At 49.9% G+C, this 16,532-nt stretch overlaps 1 protein-coding gene across 7 annotated transcripts in view; it reads left to right on the top strand.

Annotated features, from left to right (window-relative positions):
* Positions 1-12,758, top strand: part of ZC3H7B (zinc finger CCCH-type containing 7B) — a 45,407-nt gene extending 32,649 nt beyond the window's left edge. For all 7 annotated transcript variants that reach the window (XM_054168125.1, XM_054168119.1, XM_054168124.1 and 4 more), the window contains exons 17-23: positions 602-687; positions 6,063-6,196; positions 7,741-7,846; positions 8,726-8,834; positions 10,509-10,642; positions 11,399-11,562; positions 12,309-12,758. In XM_054168125.1, the coding sequence (XP_054024100.1) occupies positions 602-687; positions 6,063-6,196; positions 7,741-7,846; positions 8,726-8,834; positions 10,509-10,642; positions 11,399-11,562; positions 12,309-12,501 (926 nt within the window). In that variant the 3' untranslated portion in view covers positions 12,502-12,758. The remainder of the gene's footprint in view (positions 1-601; positions 688-6,062; positions 6,197-7,740; positions 7,847-8,725; positions 8,835-10,508; positions 10,643-11,398; positions 11,563-12,308) is intronic.
* Positions 12,759-16,532: the final 3,774 nt, after the last annotated feature.

Raw genomic sequence — 16,532 nt, 5'->3', positions numbered from 1 at the left:
CTTTAAGTTCTGAAACATGCTGGCTTGCAGATCAAAGATCATGTCAGTGTGGCATGGGCCAGGGAACACCTCACTCCATAACAAATGCAGAAATGAAAAGCAAAGCAAGCACTTCTGCAGCTTCTCTGTGCTGGGGGTGCTGCAGCAAGGCCATCCTTGTGGCAGTCAGCTGGACATTGTAAAAGACTTGCTTTGGTTTGTTTGGTAGCTCTCTCAAGTCCTTAAAGCACTTAAATACCCTTCAGGGTTTTTTTGGTAAGAGCCCTCACACTGACCTGACAGTTCCTGCTCTTACAGACTTCTCTTGCTGTAGATTGCTCAGAGAATCATACAGCTCATGTAGCTGGTTGGTGTTGGCATGGGGATTGCTCCATCACCACCTGAGTTGGTCAGGAGCTAATTCCTAAGACAAAACCAACCCTTCTTCTTGTCTGATGCTGCATTTCTGATTCATAGATTCATAGAATGGTTTTGGATTGTAGCTGTTAGCCACACAAGGGTTTCTAAGTCCCAGTAAAGGAAGTCCTGCAACCCCTCCCTCCCTCCCTCTTTTCTCTTGTCCAAAGCAGAGTGGCTCAGACCTGTTTCCTCTTATTACCAGGAATGACCCATGAAGATATTGTGCAGGAATCAAAGAAGTACTGGCAGCAGATGGAGGCACATGCCAGCAAACCAGCCAACAGCATGGTAAGTAAGGTACATCTAGGGCTTGTGGCCTGGTTTTGCTCCCAGCTCTTCCAGCACTTCCTCTCTTTTCCTCTCAGTGCTGTGCCTGACAGGTCCAGGCGGACCAGGCTGGCCATTGAGGAGGAGGATGGCTGAGAGCTTTCCTTGTTGCAGTGCTACTGATGAGCTTTGTGCCTTGTTTTGCGACATTGTTACCTGCTCTGTTCAGTGGTGGGGTGAAGGAGCAGGGAGGGCAACATGCAGAGAATGGTGCTTCCTGCACCTCGCTGGGAGGCTGTAGAGGATCATGGCCACACAGAGTGGGGACCAAAGGTGTCCTGCTGCCCTTTAGTGGCCAAGGGACGATACAGCAGTTTGAAGGACTACGAAGTGACTTGTGACCTAAATGCATGAGTGGGTGGAGCTAGCAGCTCAGGTACTGCTGAGGCTGGGCAGAGTTCTTAGTGTGCTTTGCCAGCAGGAGGCTGTGAGCTTTGCCTCTTTTTGTGCTGCCAGTGTCTCAGTGTGGGAGAGACCCTCCAGCACTGCCAACGGCTCTCTCTGGAGAGGTGTGTTACAAAGGGCACCTCTTTGCTGTGCTGGCTATGGGTGACACTGCCTTATCCTTTTTTCCCCAAGGGGATGTTCTCCAATACAGAAGCAGAGCCCACCCAGTGAGGACAGTTCCCATCCCAGCCCTGAAGCTGATCTAAGGCAGTGTTAAACAGGGAATTTTTTGTTCTTTAATTACTTTTGAAAGATATTGCTGATGAGATGAGAAACTTCACTCCTCCTAGGAAGCTCTCAGGTGTAAGAGCAATTCTCTCCCTTGCAAAATGGAGGGGAAAGTGTTGTGAATCCTTTTTGTTCCCACTTGATAGCTTGCTTTCCCCTTGTAGAGGCTGGAGAGATCACCAGCTCTTAGCCTGTGTCAGAGCAAGGCTGCTTAACTTTTCTTTGGGATCTCTCACCCACAAGTCCCTCTGCAGACACCAGTACTGAATGCAGCCTGTAAGCACCCTGTAGAGGAGATGTTTTATAGGGAAGGCATCTGAGTAGCTCATATGGTTTGTAGCAGCTTTTGTTTGGCTGCATTATGGGCCTGCAGAAGTGTTCTGAAGACTGTAGGGCACTGATGCTGAGGAAAATCAGATCTAATAAGCATAGGTTAGCCCAACAGCAAAGGTGTAGGTAACTACACTGGTGCTTGCAATGGGCTTTGTGTCCACCTGTGTACTGGTTCTGCTGCATGACATGGAGTTATCTTTGAGATATTGCACAGCAACATACCTGTGCAGTCCATTCTGCTGTTGTGGTCTGAAATGCTTGTGGGGAGAGGAATGGGCAGCAGCAGTCCAGAGTCACCAAGGTCTCTAGTTCCCAAAGCTGTCTGACTGGCTTAAGGAATATGTTCTAGCATCTTATGAAGCTGAGTGGACAAGTTTCTACACCTGTATTATATGAGATTTGTATTCTATGAGAAGTCAGCCTGGATGATCTGAATGGCCCTTGCAGACAGAACTGGCTATGGTCCCTTTCTACAGAGGGGAAGACAGGCAGCTGCCTGTCATTCCACAGTGGAGGAAACCAGGTATGAATTTGCAGCAGTTTGTGATAGTACTTTGGTTTCTATCAGCCATCCCTACCCCACCATGGGGAGTGAAGTCTGATGACTCACCTGGTCCCTCACCAGTCCCACCTGGTGTGGATCTGCCTCTGTTTTCCAGAAGGCTCTGTCTTGACATTCTCTGTGCATAATCTGGGGATTAAAAAAAATACAAAAAATGATGGACAGCTGTTTTCCTGTAAGCCTTGCAGCTTCATGCTCACCTTTGTCTGGAGGTGCTGCTGTTGGAAAGACAAGCTATTGAGTGGGCATGGTCAGAGCATGTCCTCAGAAGTGTGTAGGATCTGGATGTTGAGCAAAGGTTTTGTTCCTGGCTGTTGGGGCTTGCAGGGGGCAGAGGATCAGGAAAAGAAATGCCAGCACCTGTTACATCAGCTGTCAGGGCATGGGCAGAGAACTACAGTTTCTGGCCCTGTGGGCTGATGGCCAACAGAAAAGTCTGTTTGTGCCTTTACAAATGCCTGTCACAGAGACGAACTGCACCCTCCACCCTTCCAGGTCATCAATTTATGGGAAGGCAAAGCATCAGCCTTGTTGATACAGTCAGAAAGTGCCTACCAGCAGCATCATCAGTTGTCTGTAGGGACTGGCAGCCTGGCACTGTGCAGGGAGACAGAGGCAGGTGGGTCAGACGCATGCGTTTGCAGCAGCAGCCCACGGCCTGGGCATCTGCACGTAGCAGCCAGAGGGCTGTGCTCGGGGATCAGACACTGGCTTGCTACCAAAGACCCCGGGGCAGGACTAGCAAATCTGTTGAGAGAGGTTTACTTTTGCCATTGTTTTCCCCCATCCAAGCAGGCTGATGTGACTCAGAGTTTTCTCAGTGTCCTTCCAGCTTTGGAAGTTGGCCGCCTGGCAAAGACAACTTCCCAAGGGTGCTGTAAAAGCAGACCCCTCCCGGAGGAGCCACCCTCGCCCCGGTGCCCTCTGGTCAGCGGAAGCAAAACCCCTCCCAGGGATTTTGCTGCAGTTCTGTCACAGCTGCCAGCTGGACCCAGTGACTGGGGCTGTTCAGTTATGGAGAAAAAAAGGCAGGACACAGCAGCTGTGTTGGTGCAGGTCAGGAGACATAAGCAGGAAGTGGGAGATGAGGATACACTGCTTGCTAAACACCTTCCAGGAACCTCACGCTTGGCCTTACAAATGTGGCCCCATAGTGGCTGCTGGAGGAGTTTAGCCAGTGGCTGCAGATTGAAGAGGCAGTCAGCAGAAGAGGCTGTGGTAGGCTGCTGGGTGTTGTCCCATCACATCCCTAGGAATTAGTGGGGTTTAGCCCTTGTTTTTTCTGATTTTCAAGGGCTAATCTGTATTAACTGTACTAGCCAGATGCAGAACCCCTATAAAAGCTGGTGTCAGAATTAGCAGTCTAAGCATGGAGAGCAAAGTCTCTAACAAGGGGTACTTGTACCTAAGTACAGCTCATTCTGTTTGGGGGCTGGGTAACCTGGGCTGCTGAGGCACGTGGCTCCTCCAGAGAGCATTTCAGTATCACTAAGAGGAGTTGCTGAAATAGGGACACAGGAGTGGCTGTGCTGGGGCTGTTGCTTTTTGCAAAGCCTGAAGTGGAGAGCTGTCATGCCAAAGACTTGTATTTATTTGGTTGCCATAGTGCAGAACTAACACTATATTGTCTGGCTTCATAGCAAGGGGCGGTGCCACAGCCCCAGGCTCTTCAGCCTGGCTTTGTCTGCTTGAGCCTCATGTGATACTAATTTCCACACTGTTGGTTATCAGCAGCCTGCCAGGTATGTGTCTTGCCTTTACAAATACAGTCATGTAGCAGCAACAGCAGCAGCTTTGATTTTTGGCTTGGCCCTAATGCCCTGGGAGCATACATGCCCATTGGATTGACCAGCAGTTTGTTGGAGAAATGCAGGGGGCTCCTTTTGGTCAGGAATCGGTGGGACAGGCAGCCCAGATCAGCAGAATTTCCTGGGAAGTACCTGCCTTATCTCTGATCTGTTTGTGCCTTCTGGAGTCACTCAGGTTTTATTTCTGCTTGATCACTAGATTGGAGGCAACCTGCCTGGCTGTGCTGAGAGATCTGTCACCTGGAGGTGTTATGTGGCAGATAGCATGGGGCTAATGAAAGGGAACATGGCAGATATATGAAAGACTAATGAAAGGGAATGTGCCAGCAGTGTCATTTTGTCACCTTAAGCCTGTAGGTTTGGTGGTCAGTGGCAAGCTGGAGACCAAAGGGAGATTGAAACTACTGTTCAAAGGCCACACATCAGAGGAGGCATCCCAGGTCTCATTCTGCAGCCCTTCACTTCGATGTGTTCTTGGTGCTCACCAGCCCCGGTGAAAGCTGACAGATGAGTGACTCATGTGACAGATGCCACCAGAAAGGTTGTCTTGTGGGCAAGTAAGCCAGAGTCACCTCTGCTTTTCAAGAGAGATCACAGTTCTCTGGAGGGGACCTTTTCCTGGGACATCCAGAGCAGTGATGGCCTCTTGTGAGCACAGGCAAAGGTCAGCTCTCCAGTCAGCTTTTCACAGCAGTGGAGGACCTTTTATATGTCAGTTCTGCTTCTCCAAAAGACTAGGACAAGAGGATGCAGAGTGGTAGTCAAGCAATAGTTTATGTGGCCTTTCCTGGGAGGTGCTTTGATTCTGCAGGACCTCTACTTGCTGCTTTCCCTTTGCCAGGGGGTGCTCGTAGGGTCCCTGCTACTGGCAGTCAATTGCTGGCAGAAGCCTGCTCCTCGGGGTCATGGTTTCCCTGTTTGCTCATTGTTAGATGCTTAGGGTTGGAAATCAAGTCATGGCAGCTGGGATGGGCTGCTTAGGTGGTCAGCAGTCAGAGAACTGTTTTGCTGCTGCATAAGCTTTGTGCATCATGATCAGCTCAATGTGTTCAGGCTGTTCTTTAGTACCTTCACACACTCTAGAGCCCAGAGCCACTGGTGTGTGGTCAGGCTTGCTCTTTGGTTTGGAAATGAGCTGGGAACACCAGCCTCATGTCTTACAGTGGTGACACAGAATGTAATCTGCTTTCCAGAAAACACAAGGCAGTGATAATACAGGACTGGCTCTTGGGGGTTTTGTGTTTTTTTTTTTCCCCTCCAAAATCTGTTTGGCATAATCCCAAAACAGCCTTCCATGGGGATAGGTAGAAGACCAATCAAGCAAAGTGGCTGAAAGGATATGAAATTATGTGCATTCCTGGCTGTACCTCTGTCCAGAGATCAGGATCAACTACCTGTGAAACCCAGTGCAAAGGAACTGTAAGAGATGGAAACCTGCCCAAAAATGGCTTGGAAGGGTATCAGCAAGAGGACCCAGCTCTGACTTCAATGCATCAAATGCTACATGTGACATGAGCCTCTGGGTACAAATGCAAGAGTCCTGTGCTGTAGCACAGCCTGGCTCCCTCCTGAGGGGGCTGTCTTGGCTGTGTGGCAGAGCCTTCTCCAGAGGTAGAGAGGGGGATGTGGATTTCCCTCCCTGCAGGGAAGTGGGGATTAAGCACTGGGGCAGGTCTCACAGAGCTTGTCTGTACACGGAGATGCACTGCAGGGGTTTCACAGCCAGGCTGTGCTTTTGGACAGATGTCAAAGCCCAGGAAATCATGCTGAAGCAAGCAGTGGTTTTGCCTGATATCTCAATGGGCCACCAGCTAACACTGGCAAAGGAGAGCCGAGTCTGATTGCATCTTGCTTGGCACTGGCACGTGGGTGTGCAGGGAGCCACCAGCGTCTCTGTGGCAGTTTGGGGGGGATGCATTCTGGCTCCATTTACCTGATGTTATGGTGCTCTTCCCTAGGCTTCTCCCCGGGCTCCCACATCAAGCACCTTTGACCTCCAGATGAAATTTGTGTGTGGCCAGTGCTGGAGGAACGGGCAGCTGGTGGAGCCAGACAAAGACCTCAAGTACTGTAGTGCCAAAGCCCGCCACTGGTGAGCAATGCAACTTTTTCTTTCTCCCCACCTCTCCTCAAGGGCAGGGATTTTTCCCTCTTGCCTTTTCCAGGGCTTCATTTGGCCTCTTTGGAAGAGGCTGCCTGCAAAGTTTCCTAGCAGCCTCTTGCTGTTGGAGGTGTTTATCACTGTAGCAGATAGCTGTTTTTCAGTTTCCAGCTCTGTACTGTCTGTGGCTGCTGCCAGCGCTGTGCCAGACTGTTATTCCTGGTGCATACAGTTCAGCTCTCACAATTCCCTTTTTCCCAGTTGCTATCATTTCTTCTTAGCAAGGTCACTAGTAGAGTTCTCTGCACTTGTTTATCTGCACTCCTAGCTTTGCAGATGTCTGCCAGGTCACCATCAGCAATGATTCAGGCTATTCTGCTTCCTCTTAAATTGCTTTCCTTGGCTCTTTTGTTACTTTAGTTGCTCTTCTTTGATGCAAGTCTTGTATGTTTGCACCTCCTGGCTCCTTGGGGCCCATAAGGATGTTTGGTGTGATAGAATCATAGAGTAGTTTGTGTTGGAAGGGACCTTTAAAGGTCATCTAGTCCAACCTCCCTTGCAGGGACATCTTTAACTTCATCAGGTTGTTCAGAGCCTCATCCAGCCTGACACTGAATGTTTCCAGGGATGGGGCTTCTACCACCTCCCTGGGTTGTTGCAGTGTATCACCACTCTCACTGTAAAAGATGTCTTCCTTGTACCTATTCTGAACCTGCTCTCTTTTAGTTCAAAAACATTACCCCTTGTCTTATGGCTATAGGCTCTGCTGAGGAGTTTGTCCTCATCTTTCTTACAAGCCCTCTAGAAGAGGAATATCAGCTATGATCTCATCAGTTGGCTCATGGAAATTGGCCCATCTCACCCAGGCAGCCTGTCAGGATAGGATGAAAAGGTTTATAGGACTTCTCCCTTAACACAAGCCCCAAAGGCACACTCCAGCATCCTGTTGCAGATGTAAGACCTTTGATGAAAGAGACAGAAGCAGCAGTTGCTGGAGGAAGTGAGCATGTGAGGGTCACTTCCTGGAATGGGGAGGATAACAGCGCTGTGCAGCTGCTGAACAGAGCTGGGGTTTTGCTCAGGGTATCTCCTGGTGCTCACTCACTGGTGCTGAAGGAGAACTAACACTTCCTGGCACCTGTTCATAAGAAAGAGCTGGTGATGACTTGCTTTTCTACTGCACCTTTCAAATAGAAAATACTCCCAAATGGGTTTTATGGACCTGACTGCACAAGAATTGGCTGTGTCAAAGGGTGGAATGCAGCTGTTTAGCACAGTGATGCCATGTGAGACCTGGGGGAGACTATTGTGGCTTTATAAGAAGAGGTACCCCAGGAAGTATGTGATAAGTACAGGGGAAAATTCTCCTAAAACCCCCTTCTTGTGGCTTCCCTCTCAAGGATGTGCATACCTAGGAGCAGCCAGGTAGTGGCTGGACCAGAGTATCTGGTTATCTCTTGATATTTAAGGGAGAAAAAACAAAACCTTGTTCTGCTCTTCCTTTTGTCTCTCTTCACTAATTTTCTCTTCTGCAGCTGGACAAAGGAGCGTCGTGTCCTGCTGGTGATGTCCAAAGCAAAGAAGAAGTGGGTGTCTGTCCGGCCCCTGCCTTCCATCCGCAACTTCCCACAGCAATATGATGTAAGCCCCCTGCCTGGCACAGCCAGGTGCTCCTTACTTCCCACCATGGTGCCCTGCTTGGAGGGCTGGTCCCTTGTGGGCTTAGTAAAGAGGCAGGTATGTGTTAGCTGAGGTGAGAGGCAAGGATGGGCTGGTGGCAGCCAGATCTCAACACACCAGCAGAAGGGTGGGGCAGAACAAGGAGCAGCACCCATTCAAACCCCTCTGTGCTCGTATGTGAGCTTGTGTTGTTGCTGTTGATCCAGTCACCGTCTAAAAAAGTGGCTGACACAGGGTTTGGGAATTGGATTTAAGTCTCCCCTTAGGTCAGGGTTTTCTCAGTGTGGGTGACAGGCCAAGAGGGAGAGATGGGAAAAACCTATCCCTTCCTTTGGCTGGGTGGCTATGGATTGTGAAACTGCCTCATGGTGTGTTTTGAAAGCAAAACTGAGAACTCAGCTAAAAAGCCACGTGCTGCTGTGAGGAAAACTGCAGATATCCAGCCCCAGCCCTGAGGGTAGTGTTTGACAGTTTCTCTTTCATGCTCCTTTCTTCCCCTACCCTGTGGTCTGCTGTCCATTAGTTCATGGGCAGGCAAAAGGCCATGCATGAGGCCTTGAGCACTGTCCAGTTGTAGGTCAATTGTTAGAAGCTGGAGAGGGGAGCAGTAGTTATTTACAGCTGCTGCAGTAGGACACGAGGCCAGCAGGTAAGCTGCAGATCATGCAGCACAACAGGTTGCCATAGGAAAAGAAGCTGGAGTTAATGACATACAGAGTGTCCTGTTTGTGACCTCTCCTGCATGCAATTTAATAGCCCAGCTGGTTTTGTGAACCCACTTTCCCCTCTAGCAAGGAGTGTTTGTGCAGGTGCTGAGTTCTGCTCTCTCTCTTTTACCAGTTGTGTATCCATGCACAGAATGGCAGGAAATGCCAGTATGTGGGCAACTGCTCCTTTGCCCACAGCCCTGAGGAGAGAGACATGTGGACATTCATGAAGGAAAATAAAAGTGAGTGGGGGAAACGTGGGCCAGAGTCTGGGGAGTGGCAAGAGGACATTCTGGGCAGTGGATGCAGGGTCTGTTAAGATGTACTCTTGGTCACAGAATGCAGCTGCACAAAGCTGGTATTGTGAGCTTAGGTGGGTTTGTGGTGCAGGTCTATCCACAGTAACTTAGAGCTGCTGTTTTCTTGAATGTGTATCTTGAGTCCCTCAAGACATGGTACACACTGGTCCCATGTCTTGCATTGCTTCATTGCTGCCTTCCCTTTCTGCAGCTCTTTGAATCCACTGTCCCTTCAGTTGCCTGTACTGTCCTAGGTCTGGCTCTGCATGGAGCTCTGCCAAAGCACTGGGCCTGACCTGTAGCTGCTCCATTTTTTTTCTTGTCTGTCTTGTATCTGCCTTGGCTTTCTTGCCCATTTCTGCTCATATGCCTTGTTCCTGGGCTGTGACAGTACCTGCTTATGGCATTGTATTCAAGGGGATGGATCCAAGATACTGAATGAGAACATCTTGGCCAGTGCCTTTGTGGAGGAGCTTTTCTGGAATTATTCAGGCTCTAAGTTTACCTTTTGGGGAAGGGTGGGGGTTGCCCATGTCCTGGATTGTTAGCTCTCTGGCAGCAGTCCTTGTTTTTTCAGACCAACAGTAAGCTCATAGCAAGGCCAAATCGTCTAGGTGCTGACCTAGCTCTGTGGGGAGATGCTGGAAAGCTTGAAGGGGATTTCAGGCATGCCCTGAGCGAGCCTGGTCTTTGTGCTTGGCCAAAGGGTCTTTCTCTCTGCTGGACCAGAGCCTGGTACTTGGTAAAGTACCTGAGGCCTTTAAAGCACATCAGACTAGTCTGGGTGTGTTTGCTGAGGCACCAACGTGGATCTTCAAATGACAGTGTTGTTCCAGTCGGGGGAATTTGCGTTCGTTATCCCCAGTTGCCTCCGGTTCCTCAATTACCCACTGAGCGAGGAGTAAATCACCAACACATTGCACTTCCAGCACTGCAGCGCTGTCTGCAGGCATTGATAAATGTTTGCAGAGGCTCTCTCAGGAGCTGATCTTGGAAGAGCAGATGTGCAGTCAAAGCTTCCACTCAACATTTCCTTTCCTGCTGTTATCCCGAGTGGATTTTAAATCAAAAGCACCAAGAGGACTGCAGGTTTTGAACATGGTGCAAGCTGTCCTTAGATCTTGCCCCCTTCCTTAGTGTTTCCTGTGGCCAGCTTGCTCAAGGGTTCTTCTACCTCTCAAGTGCTGAGGATGAAGTATAGGCTTAGAGGGAAGGGGCCGATCTGAATCTGTCCTCCCTGGCTGGAGCGAGATGTCTGCTGAGGCCAAGCAGAATCGGGCCTGATGGAGAATCACCTTGTGGGGTGAAGTCCATGGAGATCTTGTGGCACTTTCCCTCCTTCCTGAATACTTTGGTTGGGTGCAGTCACGGTTACCTTCTGACACCCGTGCACCCCATGTGGTGTGAATTTGGTTCCTCTCCACAGAGCTGTCATCTGGGGAGGGGAGGTGACATCTGGCCTCTCAGGCACAGGGCCCCAGCCTGACAGCAGGTGCTGGGGCACAGGAGCAGGGAGAGGAGGGCTGCCCCAGCATTGGTCCTTTTCTTATAGTTTTTCCTCGGTTGGGTTTTGCCTGAGGGGTTGTCTGAGTGACTTCATGAGTGGCCTTTGTGCAGTACTAGATATGCAGCAGACCTATGACATGTGGCTGAAGAAACACAATCCTGGGAAGCCTGGAGAGGGGACACCACTCACCTCACGAGAAGGGGAGAAACAGATCCAGATGCCCACTGACTACGCTGACATCATGGTAATCAGCTGATCTCTTGTCCTTCATCCCTCCTTCTTGGTGCTGACAGTCTGCCCCTCTCCTGTGCTTCAGGTGTGAGCTAGCAGGGACTGCATTTCTCATGTGGGAAAGAGCCTGTGCTAATGTGGGTTAAATTGACAGCTTGGAACAGCAAAGCAAGGGCAGCACAGATGAGGTGGGAAGGGATTGACCTGGGGTCAGCAAGGCTCTGCAATGGCTTTTCTGTTAATCCTCAAGTCAGTAGGAGTCTACCTGAGGTTCCCTTTGCATGGGCTCAGGTTCCTCCCCACTCCTGGGAAAGCTGGTGTGTTGGAAAAGAGGAAGAATTAAGTCTTGAGCACAGAGGCCTAAGAAAACTGAAGGCAGATGTGTCTCCTTAGTGCAGGAGTGGCGGCTGGTGTGAGGGTTTGTGCTCCTAAAGAGTTCTGTGTTGCCTGTGTGCCTGGGGGCCTTGCAGCCAGACCCCACCTGGGCTGTCAGCGTGGGCAGGGGGACCATGTCAGTGAACTGGGCTGCCCTGTTCTCTGAGCCTGTCTGAGCTGTAAGGAGACCTCGACAGAGCATCTCCTCTACTCCACTGTCAGTGGCAGCACAGTGCCCTAAAGATGATGTGACAGAGAATTACAGGAGGTTGTAGACTGAGTGGAGCTTCCAGGATGCTCTGGAAGGAGAAGCAGAGAGACAGTGGCAGCATGGGGAAGGCTGATAGGTGTGAGTGTTACTGCACTGACTGGCCCTTTGCCCTGCACCCGCTAGATGGGCTACCACTGCTGGCTCTGCGGGAAGAACAGCAACAGCAAGAAGCAATGGCAGCAGCACATCCAGTCGGAGAAGCACAAGGAGAAGGTCTTCACCTCCGACAGTGACTCCAGCTGCTGGAGCTACCGCTTCCCCATGGGGGAATTCCGGCTCTGTGAAAGGTACCCTTGTCTGGGCTTCCTCCTGTGCTGCTGCTGCAGGGACAGGGCCACAGGTCCAGGGCCCCTGTCATCCCTCCTCCTGCTTCTCTCACGGAGTCCCCAGAGACTTCTGCTTGGAGGAGAAGTGTGACAAGCTGACAGGTTTGGGTGATGATGAGGCTGGTCTTGGAGCCCAGAGGTGCTTAGCCACACCACAAACACATTCCCAAGCACATCTTCAAGAAAGGAGAGTGAGCTTCACCTCTGCACCTGTGCCCTCCATGGCCAGGATGCTCTCAGCTCTCAGGCTTCTGAACAATTTGCTTGGCCCAGTGCTTGGGGGCATCCCAGCTGCTTTATTAAATGGTTTGAATGCCTCACACACTCTGAGTGAACACCTTGAGGTGTCTTCAAAAGGCTTGGGATGATTAGAAATGACATTTTGGTTAGAGAGAAGGCTCTGTATCTTGTGGCTGTTACCTGGCATTTCCTCTCATGTGGTGGTTTTTCCTCATCCCTGCTGGTCCAGTTCCAGCTGACATTGTTCTGCTCTGTTGACTAAATCCCCTTCTCTGTTTGCTGCTGTGTCTTGTACCCAGCCTCTGCTGCCTTCCCCAGGCTGCACATGGGTTTGTAGGAGAATTGTTTCATCCTTAGTAAAGAGACTTCACAGCATATTTCGGTGGGCCTCAATAGGGCATGGCAGACAGGGAGCCCCAATCCCTGTGCTGGGGGTGCCCTCCTGACCGTGCTCCTTGTGCTGGCAGGTTCCAGAAGAACAAGAGCTGTCCCGACGGAGAGGAGTGTCGCTACGCCCACGGCCAGGACGAGCTGACAGAGTGGCTGGACAGGAGAGAGGTGCTGAAGCAGAAACTGGCCAAAGCCCGCAAGGACATGCTGCTCTGCCCCAGGGATGATGACTTCGGGAAATACAACTTCCTATTGCGGGATGGGGTATAGTGAGGGCTGGCGCTGGAGGGGAGCCTGTCGGCTGGAGAAGCACGGGGCGGGTTTTCCAAGAGTGGCAGTAGCAGGGAGAGCGAAAGCTGTGTCTTGCTTAAGAGAACCTTTTATTTTCTTTTCATTTTAAGATGATGAGATGATGATTTATTAGTGATGAATGAAATTGTGACTTTGATTCTCCTTGGCCAGCGAACGCCGTGCTCACTAACGTTGTGATCCGTCTTCTCTCTCTTCTTTCCCCCCAAATTCTCCTTCCTCTCTGTCTTTCTGGTTTGGCTGCCCTTCATTCAAAGGAGTGGATCCAGTCTGTCCTGGCCTGTGAATCAGGGAATTTTCTCTGTGTGTCGTTCTCTGGCCCTTCAGTTTGCAGTGTGGCCACAGAGGTCTAGAGGACAAAGCTGAGAGAAAGGGCCAGACATGAGGTGAAAAGGTGACCATGAAGTTCATGTGCTCCTTTTCTCAGGGCTGCAGAGCAAGCTCCACTTAACACTGCTGCAGCTGGCCTGCTCTCCTGGGAGCTCAGCATCAGAAGGATTAGCAATTGAGGTGCAAAAGAAGGAAAACCTCTAGATCTGGCTTAAAATATCTAAGCTTAAGCTCCTGCTGTCTGTGTTGCCCTGAGGCATCAACTGGTGCTGAGGAGGGTATCAGCCATCTGGTGTAAAAGTAGCAGAGTAATAAAACTGCTTGCAGCAGCAGGAACTGGATTGTAGGTGACTTCAGACTCTTTCAGCTGACTGTATCCAAAAAGCAAATGGTGACTCCTCATTGGTTGTCTTTCTTGGTGTACAACAGGTATTCAGGGTGGGTAGTTTGGGTTTGGTTTTTTTGGTTGGTGTGACTGGTACAGGTAAGACTGAAGCCATCTAGAAGGTGTAGTGGAGACTGTGACACAGCCTGTGTCACTGTAGTCCACAGAGCAGCAACAGGCAGGAGAAAAGCTGTAACCAAAAGGAGCCTGTGCTTTTATGTTGTCTTGTGTCTGGAAGTGAGAGAGGGAGGTAATAGTATTCCCTTCTCACTCTTCAAATGGCATGTGTTACTGCTTGTTTAGAGCTGCTTTTTAACCTGCACTGCCAGAAGAACTGCATGGGGACACATTGAAAAGGACACCATTGAGCAGCATGTGTATGAGTTACTGATGGGAATCCAGCTGGAAGTGCAGGGTTACCAGTACCAGAGGTCCATCCCCCTTCTCCTTGAACCCAGGGCAGGGAGCCTGTGTACATACAGTGCAGCCAGGATGTGACCCAGAGCAGGGACCACAATGGAGGGTGAGTGGCACAGTGGAACCTCGCCATGTGCCTGCTCCTGTCCCACCAGATGGGCACCATGATGGGGGAACCAGTGATGCTGAGCTCTGTGCCAGGATTTTTGGCTGTCCTAGTGGCAGCAGTGAGAGGCTCTGCTCTGTGTGCCAGCCTTGTCCTTTCTGGCAGCCTCATCCTGTAAGCAGTAAACTTGTGTCCTGCCATGAGCTTCCCCTTCCTCCTCACCTCTGCAGTCCAGCTGTGCTTTGCAGCTTTGCATGCATGGATGGTACCATCCACTCGAACACAAACACGTCTCCCTCTCAGCCCTCTTGGGGGATGCCTTCTTACAGAGTCTCCCAGGACAGCCACCTCAGAGCTCTTGGGGCTGGTACTGCTGTATCCACAGTAAATACAATCTGGCTGTGAACTACTTGGTACTTTGGCATTGCTGGGTCCCCCTTTTCCCTCCCTGCTCCCATATACCTAGGGTTCCCATTTTCAGGAGAGATGGGATGTGGTAATAGAGAAGATGGGGAAATGCAGGAGATGCTGAGGGCAGCTGGCACTGTTCTAAGCCAGCCTCCAGGTAGGTGCCTCAGCTCCACTGGGGCCACTATGGCCCAGCTGCATGATGGTCTTGGTTCACTCCAAGGATATTGTGTGCTCCAAGCTGATTTTGCTCTGAGATTGTTTACTCTCCTTTAAAATGTGCATAGTGGTCAGCAGTTTGGTATGAGCTTTGTTCTTGGCTGTAGAGCACCTTGAGATCTCACCTGGAAGGGACCAGGACCATAACATCTGATGCTACACAGGTAGCTTATTGGGAGAAGAGGGGAGAGAAGCAGTTATTTCCATCTCTGCCCACATGTAGAGAGGAGAATGAGATGAGAAAGGATCTGTAGTGCTGTAGGGAAAGAGGGTGACCAACACACTATCTGACATGGCAGTTTTTGAGTGGTCAGCTGCTGTATTTTCTCCTCTGCCCTTTGCTGTAGCTATCCAGATTGTACCTTCTCCTTTTGCCCCTTGGGCTCAACTGGCCAAATTTACAAACAGAGAGAGACGGGGGAGGAGGTAGGCATCGGCTCCTGGGCTATCTTGTTTTGCTCTTCATGGGCAGAGATGCCAAGGAAACAGCTCTGGCTCTGGGCACGTTGGAATGTGGGTCTTGTTTTCCAATCAGAGCTGCATCTCCAGCACGACTGTGGCGTTCGCTGTGCCGTGATCTCATGCAGGGACTCGGTCGGGTTACAGCGTGGGTAACTCTCCCCCCTCCCTGCCCCTGCTCGCTCGGCGTGGGGCTGAGGCAGGGAGAGGGGCGAGGGCGTGCAAGATGAGGGAAGTCCATGGTCACAGGGGTTGCATCAAGTATCTTTTTGTTTTCCCCGATATGATAACCTGGTCTGTGGTGTTGCAGTACTTTGTCACCAGACTCGTTTTAGTGTGTATATATGTGACCCCTGCCATGAAGCATATATACACAGGTATTAAATATATCGCTCTATATAATATTATATGTGTGTGGTATCCAAGGAATCTTTTAACGAGGGTAAAGGAAAAGGACTCAGGCCAGGAAACGCAGCATCTCCAGTTTAAATATGGAGACTTTTATCTGGGTGAGGGAAAGGGCAATAACAAAGAAGGGAGGGTTTTATATAGATAGGTATAAATACGGAGATGGGGCAGGTTTCCCTGTTCACATTTCTGAAAGCCCCTAGGAGGTCCTCGCAGACCCATCTCAGTGAGAGATTATTATACTGCTAACGAGTTTTAATGCTAAGACTTTGCTTTTATTATTTGGAGGGTTGTTGTGGAAGGCAGGAAGCTTCACACTCAACTTACCAGGCTCGCTGTGTCAAGCCAAAAGGGGTTTTCTTCAGCAGGTTCTGTACCTCCCAGCGGAACTGCTTGTGGTGGCTCTGCAACAGACAAACCACAAGTTGTAAGGCTGCTGTAGTGGCCCATTCACAAGCCCCTGTGATAACTCTCTCTCTTTTCTTCATTCATGTGTGGGGAAAAGAAAACTTTGCAGCACTGAACCAAACCTGAGGGATTTTAACAAAGGAAGGGATGTTTTCATTTTATGACATGAGAAGAAAATCTCATATCCTGTACAATGACCCCAGGCACACAAATCACTCTGAGGGGAGGCTTGGGATTTAGATCAAGTTGTGAAATGAGGAGAGACTCAGTGAAAATCTTTTCCCAAATCCTTTGGTAGGGGCAGGGATTTAGGTGACAGTGGTGTTTGGAGTTAACCTGACCTTTGGAGAGAAAAGTGAACCAAACCAAAAAAAACAAACCACCCTGCTTAGCTTGTATGAAACTGTATGTCAAAACTGGATGGGTTTTAGCAAGTGAAAGGAGCAGATAGCAAGGGGATGCTGCAGTTCTGAGCTGGGTAGTAATGATTTTTGAGTCCTTTAATATGTCTTTGTATTAATATAATTTAAGAATACCACGCTTTACTATTAAAAAAGAACTTAGTATCTTTCATAAGGTCTAGTATCAGGATAATAATGTAGATGTTTTAACAACATTTTTGTTTTTGTTCTTAAAATAAATAAAACCAACAACACCAACAACAAACCAGACTTGCTTCTTTTAGCCTTTGTAATAGAAAATAAAAGTGTGCACTTTAAACCCTCTCCCGATCCCGTGTGTGGTCACGTCTTTCCAACAGCACAAATCTGAACTGGTTTCCAGTTTCCCTGCAGTGAGGAGGGAAGCAAAGGGAGCACTTCAAGCAGTGGCTCACTCTTGCTTTCTCCCATC

The sequence above is a fragment of the Dryobates pubescens genome, chromosome 15 (assembly GCF_014839835.1).
Source record: "Dryobates pubescens isolate bDryPub1 chromosome 15, bDryPub1.pri, whole genome shotgun sequence".
In the NCBI taxonomy this organism is placed as follows: domain Eukaryota; kingdom Metazoa; phylum Chordata; class Aves; order Piciformes; family Picidae; genus Dryobates; species Dryobates pubescens.
The sequence above is the reverse complement of the archived record's forward strand: the minus strand, read 5'-3'. Positions and strand labels throughout refer to the sequence as shown.